Raw genomic sequence first — 9,785 nt, 5'->3', positions numbered from 1 at the left:
CCAGATGAGGCCCAGCTGTGAAGCAATGCAAGCTGCTGTGGGGCCTTGGGCCTTCTCTTGGAAGTTCTGGGTCTGTCTGGCCCAGCTGCAATTTGTTAGGTAATTTTCAGATTGCAAAGGGCCTGGGCGTTCATATGCAAAAGCCTCTGCCGCAGCCTGGGTGGGGCGGGGTCTCAGGGAATCAACGGGGCGGAGCAAGCAGCTTTGGTTGATTCTCAGCCCTGCCCTAAGGGGCCCCTCGTCTCAGTGTCCCGTTAATTGCTGCAAGCACCTCTGAGGGAAAGCCGCCCTCAAGTTCCGAGTTCTGCCGGCTGCCAGATAGTCCAGTTTCTCCCCATATGAGTCCTGGGTCCCTAGAGACTTCCCGGAACTGGAGTTCAGAACAGTCGGGAGCTTGTGACTCCCTCCCGATTCAAAAAGACAACTGCGTCCTCAGGTGCCAGTCCCTTTCCTCGCGAGCTCGAGCCTCCCTATCTCTGCACTTCCGCAGCTCCTCTGAGTCTCAGTGTGCTTTTCTCTTTCCTTCTAGTTGTAGAATTTCCACTCAGCCAGCCTTCCTGTAGTTCTGGATGATGTCCATTTTGTCTTTTCGTTGTATTTTTGAAGTTGTTGTGGGAGGCAGCAATTCCCGGTGTTTACCTATGCCGCCATCTTGGTTTCTCCTCAAAAAAAGGACTTCTTGACCGGAGCAGAGTACAAGGTGGATTGATTGTTTCTGGTACTTTGGAGAGATACAGATTTTACTTTAGCAGAGCCAGCATTCTTATGTAAGAGAACTGGGTACATCATTAAACAATTAAAAGTTAAGGCCACCTATTAAATTTCTTGTTCATGAAAAAATTGTTGTTAGCCCCTCTGTCCTAGCATCCCTATGCCCCCTGGAGGACAGGGTGGTCATTGGAAGGGATTCACTTAAGGGATTCAAAAAGAAATGCTAATTCAGTATACATTGAACTTGGTGGTACACAATAGGTCACTCAGCTAACTAGTTTTAAAATAAATATTTATTGAGCAGCAAGGATATATACTAGTTCTTGGGTAGAATCTCAGAATGTTTTAATCAGAAAATGAAAGTAAAATAACAACTTACTAATGAGGTAGGGTAAAGAAATCTGTTCATTCTGGGGTCAAAAGGAGTGAAACTTTCGTCAGTAGTGAAACTCACTCTAGTAAGTAGTTGAGTACAAATAGTATTTTAAGGGTAGAAAGTAGGTCATGTATATTTTTAAGGATTTTGTATAAAAATTAATGCTAAAGAAAGCAAAGCAAGTAGATTGTAAAATTATCTTATATATGTTGATTTGGTAGTTTTCTCCTTTCAAATGTTTATTGCTATAAAATCTTTGTATGTACTTTTTGTAGTCATCTCAAAGTTCTCTTGTACGTAGATTTTTCAGTTATATATTGAGTGAATGAAGTCACTATGATTGTATATTTCAGAGATAAGGGATAGAGACAAAGTGGTCCAGGTTACTAGTATAATTACAGCATCAGTATTTCCCCTTCTCTTTTTTCAGCTTGTTGATGGTCACTTTGATACCAAGATTGGACACAAAGTAGAGAGTGAGAGTGATCGAAAGATTGCAAACAGCATTGGGTGCTCAACCAACAACATCTTGTTTCTGACAGACGTTACTCTAGGTGAGGAATCTGACTTCTTACTCCAGGATGGGAGCTGAGCCCAGCACTGCAAACACATTGCCTCTTTAAAGAAAGTTTATGGGTGGACCTTTGAAAAATGAAAGTTTTATAAAAAGAAACAGTGAACCAGCCAACTCACCTTTCTCTCCATTGGGGGTTGTGTGTGGGGAAGTGGCATTGGAAAGACTTATTTTCTCTCATTTTAACTCCTTATCCATGGTTGCATACCCATCCCTCTGTACTTACACACACAGGTGAAATGGGAAAATAAGAAATGATACAGGGTATCATTGTGGAAATGAGCATGCAGGCAAGAATATGATGGTAGGTGCATGGCTAGGTAAGGACAATAAAGTCACAGTGCATCTGCATCAAACATATTTAGCAGCAGTGAGATCACATAACACACTCAGCGGATAAAAGAGAACTCTAGTTTGAGTGACTTTGCCTTATAGTCCATTCAATTGGTGAACACTGCCCTGGCTTGACTAGGAGCCTCATCCCCACCTTCCCAAACACCATCTTATTAGTTCCCAGGCCTTCAATATTCACCTGTTTAAAGACAGCATCTTCTTTACCCAGCACGGCCCTCTTTATTTTAAACTAGGGGCCCAGTGCATGAATTCGTGCACCTTAAAGGGAACTGTGGGCCACGAGGCTGCGGTGGGCACAGGGGCAGGTCTCGGCCCATCCTCCAAGACCCCGCCTGGCCCCTCCTGCCGTGGCCCCTGGTCCCCTGTCTCCCAGCAGCCCCGCTCCTACCACCGCTGCTTCCACATGCTGACAGCACCGGCCCCACTTGCACCCGCTGACAGCGCAGAGTGATTAGGGCCAGCGCCGTCAGCAGTGCAAGCGGTGGTGGCTGCCCCGATTGCCCCTCAGAAGCAGGGGGGGGGGGAGAAGCCCTCAGGGGCAATCGGGGCTGGCAGCAGGTGCAAGCACCCAGCGGGACATGGCACATGGGAGCAAAGAATTTTCAGTAACCACCAGAGGCTCACCCTGATGACAGTGACTGACGCCCCGCCTTGGTCTGGTGCCGCTGCTCACCTGCTCCACCATCCTGCGCAGTGATGCCTGCCATGTTCCGCACTCTGCCGCCTGCTGCCGACGCCCACCGTGTTTCTGGTCGTCAGCGCACGTCATAGCAACCGGTGGTTCAGTTGTTCCACCTTTTGGTCTATTTGCATATGAGGGTTTTATATATATAGATGGTATATTAGCAGATGCATTATTACTTTAAGGATTGAATGCACAAAGCAATGTATACTGTTCTTCATTGGCAATTTAAGTGATTTCAGGAGTGGTTTTGACCAAATGTAAAATACGTACCCAAGTACCTGTGTAAGACTGTGAGTCCTCTATGAAATGATAGAGGGAAATGGTAGCCAATAAGGAAACAGGCAGCAGCAGGCAAAGGCGGGGTTTGGAGGGGGGGGTGTCGGGTGTCTCTGCTGTTCTTGAATGTCCCTGGTTGGTGAGGCTTTCCCACACTCCCCAGCCTGGTCCTAGCCCTGGCCCTTGATTTTATGGTTATTCTCCTTAGAGTTGTGTATCTCCCCAGGGGCTACCTTTGGTGTGTTTATAATTGCACTTGTATTTGAGGGTAGTTCTATATATTTATGTTTCTTCCACTCACCTTGGGTTATATAAGTTTCACCCTCTGTTTACCCCAGAGCAGGGCTTTGTGCACTGTGCAGCTGCTCCAGCACCCTGACTGCCGCACGCTGGGGAAGGCGGTTGGGGGAGAGACAGAGGGCAGGGGGATGCTCTCTTGCCTAGTCAGCTCCACGTGGCTCCTGGGCCCCTTGGGGGCAGCTTCAGCACCTAGAGGCAATATTCCTCCCTTCAGCCCTCTGTCTGTTGTCGCAGAACTAAAGACACCCAGTCATTAGGACTTGCAGAGATGGGGCCCAAAGGCAAATCCGGTCTGCTGGCAGTGGCATCTTACCTGTGGTAGTGCGTATATTTTTTCTACTGCTGACCCTTGACCTTTTGGTCTCTTGTGTTAGGGAAGAGTTGTAGGTATATAATAACACAGACTAATTTGCTAAGTGGATTTGGAAAAAATCTCAACCAGCATAGATCATCCAGAATCTAGATGCTTTCAAGAAGCTATAATATGTTTTTTGGAGAAAGGGGTAAAACGGGCTTAATTTCACCTGACATACCAAAGACATTCAGTAATTGTGATTACCTTTGTTAAATTTCACACCTTGATGCATCTAGATTGGAACTTTTGACCTAGTTAGACAGTATTTAGTGGGGATCAGCACCTGTCCTGGCTTGGCTCAGCTTGAGTCTAAGGGTTTCTACAAATGGTGTCTCATTTTCCCACATCTTGGAAAGCTTTACATTTGGCATATCTGACTGCACTGAAGTGAGACTGACAGATGCACAGACACACTGCTTTAGGGTTCATGGTGTAACTAGGTAGCCAGGCCGCTTAAATGTGCCATCAACAAACATTTCACCTGGTCTTTACTTTGAACTGTAAATGTTTGCCTATCAAACATTTTACTGCTTTGAAGCTCAATATACCCTCTTTGATTTTTGTGGGACTTTGAGTGTTGAGGTGGGGAGGTCGCTTTGTTGTCCATATAGGTTAGGGATGCGCCAGCAGTTTCTTTGAGGAATGATAATTTTACTCCTTATGGAAAGGAGACAGGACTTGTCCTGGTGAGTTTGTCTGGTTTAATCTGTGAATTGTTTTTTCTTTAATCATTCACATAAAGGGGGCTGTTGAAGATGAAAATATGTGGTTTGTCCTATATTTAATTTCCTTAGCACTTGGAATGGTTAAGTTCCTGCAGGTTTAGAATTAGGGATCTGATTTGTGGCTGGGGCTCTCCATAAAGTCAGCCTGTCCCAAGCATTCCATGATCCCCAGACCCAATGTTTCTCTCCATCCTCCACCTTTTGGTTACTATTAATAATTACAAATTCTGCCCTAAGATCACATATGGTTTCTTCATAGTCTTGTTTTCAGCTACATTTTTTTGTCTAGTTGCCATTGTAGTACATCTATAATTTCAGGTCTTTCTTTTTCCCTTAAGCCATTTCCTTTCCTTAGGGTGCAGTCCCAAAAATTATTCTTATTCTTTTTACAGACTAGAGATGATCCCCAGTTTGGCCTCACAATGAAATTGATTCCCTCAGAGTCCTCCACAAAGAGGTTTTATTCCTGTCCCTAGACTTCTGCCAGCCCCACACCCGGTAGTAAGGCCAGAACTGGGTCCATCTGTAGCTGGGATGGGGCCAGGCAGCTGGCTGCCTGCCTCACTCTTGTCTATTATCTCTGATCCTGTGTTTTGGTATCACATGCCCAGACTTTTATTGCCAAGGCAGAGTGGAGGACTAAATGATATCCCAAATAACATCCAAGCATAAAAGAGAACTGAGCCTGGCCTGTATTTCTCAGTGGTTAGAGCGCCAGCCTGTGCATGGAAAGGTTGCAGGTTCAATTCCCAGTCAGGGGCGTGTACCAGGGTTACAGGTTCAATCCCCCACCCTGGTTAGAGCATGTGTAGGAGGCAACCAATTGATGTGTTTCTCACATCAATGTTTCTCTCTCCTTCCCCCCTTTCCCTTTCTCTTCCTCCCTCTCCTTCTCTCTCTTTTCCACTCTCTCTAAAAAGAAAGAGAGAGAGAGAGAACTGAATGACTTTTTCCCTTTTGAGGAAAGGAAAGAGGTCCAGGGTTTTAAGTATTAGTGTCTCAGTATTGTATGACTAGAGCAAATAGATGCTTAGGAACAGAACTTGCCCATGGTGATGTAGGTAAGACGATGAATGTGGAACAATTAGCTAGTGTCAGGGCCCACGTGGATCGTGGGTCATGATGGCTCAGCTTGGTGGAGACCCCAGATTGCTCATTAGGAGGAAAGCTTGACTTGAGGCATTCAGGCTGGGAACTGGCGGGGAGTAGGAGGGAGCTGCCTCTTCTGCTGGGATGAATGGCACCTGCAGAGTTTACCTGAGGAGAGGATTGTTTAGCACTTTTTTCGCCTTGGGAAAGGGACAGCCCTCTCATAGGAAGAGGAGAAAGACACCTGAGGTAGGTAGGAGGAAGAGACAGCTTGTCCCACTTCTCACTGGGATCTTATCTCTCAACACCACTGCTCTTTAATCCATTCAGATGTTGCAACTGTTTTCCAAAGAGAAACTACTGAGGTGTTTTTTAATCCTCACCCAAGGACATACTTGTGTGTGTGTGCATGTATGTGTGCATTTTAAAACTGATTTTAGAGAGAGGAAGGGAGAGAAACATCGATGTAAGAGAGAAACATCAGTCAATTGCCCTCCCCCATAGGCACCCCAACTTGATATCGAATCCGCAACCTAGCTATGTGCCCTGACCAGGAATAGAACCTGCAGGTGTACTGGACAACACTCCAATCAACTGAGCCACCTGCCCAGGGCCCACTGAGGTTTTTTATACCAAACCTAAATTCCATACAGCGTGTTTCAGATTATTCCCCAGTTTTGCTCTGTCTATCCAAGTATGCCCTATCTTTCTGAACTGTGTCCTACCTCCCACTCTGACTTGCTCCATTCTCCCAATATTTACATATGTATTATGTTTGCCTACAGTGCCTCCTGCCTCAAATGCCTCCTCTTTTGCCAACTTTCTTTTCTTCAACTTTCTGATCAAAACTCACCCTCTGCAGAGGCATCATTTGTTAAATTGCAAGTCCTAATTCAGTAGTTCCATGCTGGGGACCTGAGATTCCAGGTGATTCCCACACTGCTGGTCCATGGACCACACTCGAGTAGTAGCACTGTAGACCAGGAGCCGGCACACTTGTTCTGGACAGGGCCAGGTAGAACATACGTTAGGCTTTGCGGGACTCTCAGCCTCTGTTTACAAAAACAAGTGGCATGCCATATGTAACTTGCTGACCCTTGTTCTAGAACACAGACCACAGAGTCAGAGTAACAATTTCAAACTTTAGTTCTACCTCCCTAGCTCTCAGTTTCCATATCTGTGGAAAGGGGTTAGTAATACTAAATACCTCAAGGTTGTTGTAAAGATTTTGATGAGAATGGAGCTCCGTGAAGGTGGGAGCCTTGTTTTGTTCTCTGTTTCTAGAACAGTACCTGGTACCTGTTAGGTGCTAAATTAAGAGCTGTTACCTTTCAAATGGAAACAAGATGAAGAGATACATAACCCAAGGCATTTTAGAGATACTTCCTGCAATGTCTAGTTTTATTTTACTAATCCTGTTCTTATTTTTACCCACTATGCAATCACAGATCACAATCTATTGAGGGAGGAGAGTGACAACAGATAATAACTGTCACTTCATGTTGTTGCAATAGAGCTAAAATACAGGGTGTTGAAGGAACACATAGGATACCCTTAATAGAGCTTCTGGAAGATGAGATATTTAAATTGAATTCTAAAGACTAGGAATTTGCCAGGCAAAAAAGATGGGTATTCTAGTCAGGGGTTGTGATACGTTTGGGCTCAAGTTGTGAGAGCAGGTATTTCAGCTTTATTAGGTCCTAGGATTCTATTTTTCTCATCTCTTCTTAATTGGTATTTTCCCCGGCAGGCTGCCCTTTGGGGATACAGCTCAGTTCTCTGTAGGACTAATGGGAGGGAATGGAACAAAGGTGTGGACAGAACATGGCTCTGTCCTGCATTCACATGTACTTAATAAAACTCAGAGGTCTGGATAGTTGCCATTGTAGCCTGTCATGTACAATTATATATTAAAAATTTTTATTACAGAAAAATTAAAATGATGTAATAAAAGAGAATAATATAGTCAGCACCTATGTGCCCTTCTTCTAGCTTCAGATGTTATCAGATCAGGGTCAAACTTGTTTTTTACATTCCCACATCACCCTGATTACTTTGAAGTAAATCTCATATCATATTTTTAAGTTTCTGGCATTCATTTTGATTTTCACAGAGGCCAGTGCTGCTGAGGAAGCAGATGTACATGTAGCTGTGGTGGTGAGACCTGGCAATGCAGGACTAACAGATGATGAAAAGACTTACTACAGCCTCATCACGTCCTTCAGCGAACTGTACCTGCCTTCTTCCACCTAGAGGATTTCCGAGGAAGACCAAACTGTCTCCACAGAGTCGCCCTGTAGTCTAGTTTTTTTCTAGTGGTAAAAGTAACTTACTTTTAAATGTACATATAAACACACGTATGTATGCATGCAAGTATATATGTGTGTGTTCAAATTACCTTCATAGGCACAGAAGTTGGGGGGAAATCTCAGTTCAGTGAAAAGGAAACTAATTTAAAGATGCTTTATATGTAGAAATGGTTTGAAACCACAACTCTCTCACCCTTATTGAGGGTAAAATGTAGTTGATAGAAAAATTACTACAATATAGATCTAATGTGTTACAGTTATCACATTATGGACCAAAATGGAAAGATAGGTTTGAGAAGTTATTCAAAAGCCTTGGTGTTTTAAAAACTGGAAATATTTTAAAGACTTATTCCTAATAGTAATTCATCCCCCCTTTTAATTATGATTTAAAAGATTATTAGCAGCTGAATTTCAAAATATTAGCTTCTTTACCTACAGAAGATAACGTTATTTATTTCTGCTCCAAAAGAGACAAAATTGGGAAAGGAAGCTAGTTGAGTCCGGATCAATCAAACATCTATTACTTAAGAAACTTGCTAATCATTGTGGCACCCCCAGCAAGCAGCTGCTTTATCAGTGAAGAAGGTGCACTGATGTAACAGGTAAAATTACAAAACAGTTGTAATCACTAGATTTTATAGTTGCCCTTCTAACTCCTTCATAGCACGGTTTGAGAATATATGTTATTGCTGTTTACTATTAAAAAAAAAGTTTACTGAAATCAGTTTATAAGACTTAGAAGACCCCTACTATGTACTATTTTCCTCAAAATGAATGTGAGAAATGTTAATTTTATAACAGCATTATTTATCCTGGTTTAGTCCTAATGGGATGTCATGTTAATTTCACATTGTGATTAATAAAAACATTTTTTCTTTCAGTTTTATGTAGGTCCCTGAACTACACCACATATTGCCATAATCAAAAGAGAAACTAGAGATTTAGAAAAATAAGAATTTCATTTTAGTTTTTGCTTTATCATGTGTGTGTTTTAATGGAATGCCATTGGAAATCATTGACTGTGAGTTATGTATACATATATGGTTAACCTCATTGGTTATTTTATTTGGATAGTAAGCATTCAAGATATGAGTGGGTTTCTTAGATTTTTGAGACTTATATTTTAGGTACCTAGGATAATGCTTGAAGGAGGCAGTTATTCTAATTAATCAAGAAAAACTAATGAATCCTGAAGGAATGATTTTTGGGAGTGCTCTGAGTAAGGAAAAGGAAGTAACCTTGCAAATATGAGAGAATAGAGACTATAAAAGATTTTTTATGTTGATAATTTTTATCTTCTAGTAGCTAATTAAGAAACCTAATGATTATGGAAATACAGAGGAGTAGTAAAAGGGAAATGAATTTATAAGAGTGAGTTGTAAATGATGGTAAAACCATAAATGTTAATAAAGGTTGAACTTCATACAATTTCTGAAAAAGCTCACGAAAAGGTGACAGAAAAGGTATCTCTTACAGAAAATAAAGGAATAATTGGAAAAGTAAGGAAGAAATGAGAGAAAATTATACACCATTATCTGGACTAGAAACGAGTTTAAGTATATAGCCAATGGAGAATTGAGGTGGAGAGGTGTCTTAGTGGATTCAGATTGCTATAGCAAAATACCAGAGACAGGGTAGCTTATAAATGGAATTTTCTTTTTTTTTTTTATATATACTTTTATTGATTTCAAAGACGAAGGGAGAGAGAGAGAAAAACATCAATGATAAGAGAGAATCATTGATCGGCTGCCTCCTGCACGCCCCCTACTGGGGATTGAGCCTGCAATCCGGGCATGTGCTCCTGACCGGAATTGAACCCAGGACCCCTCAGTCCACAGGCCAATGCTCTATCCACTGAGCCAAACCAGCTAGAACCGAAATTTTATTTCTTTTTTTTTTTTTTCCAGGATTTTATTTTTTTTTAAATTTTAATTAAATCTTTATTGTTCAAATTCTTACAGTTGTTCCTCTTTTTTCCCCCCATAACTCCCCTCCACCCAGTTCCCACCCCACCCTCCTCCCTCACTCCCC

The 9,785-nt window shown here is 42.5% G+C and overlaps 1 protein-coding gene across 1 annotated transcript in view; it reads left to right on the top strand.

Moving 5' to 3' along the window:
* ENOPH1 (enolase-phosphatase 1) overlaps positions 1-8,634 on the top strand; it is a 34,560-nt gene extending 25,926 nt beyond the window's left edge. The window contains exons 5-6 of the mRNA XM_005857403.2: positions 1,518-1,641; positions 7,559-8,634. Coding sequence (XP_005857465.1) covers positions 1,518-1,641; positions 7,559-7,698 — 264 coding nt within the window. The 3' untranslated portion in view covers positions 7,699-8,634. The remainder of the gene's footprint in view (positions 1-1,517; positions 1,642-7,558) is intronic.
* The last annotated feature ends 1,151 nt before the right edge of the window (positions 8,635-9,785 follow it).

This window comes from Myotis brandtii, unplaced genomic scaffold, assembly GCF_000412655.1.
Source record: "Myotis brandtii unplaced genomic scaffold, ASM41265v1 scaffold111, whole genome shotgun sequence".
NCBI classification, from domain to species: domain Eukaryota; kingdom Metazoa; phylum Chordata; class Mammalia; order Chiroptera; family Vespertilionidae; genus Myotis; species Myotis brandtii.
This window is presented reverse-complemented; position numbering and strand designations above follow the sequence as displayed.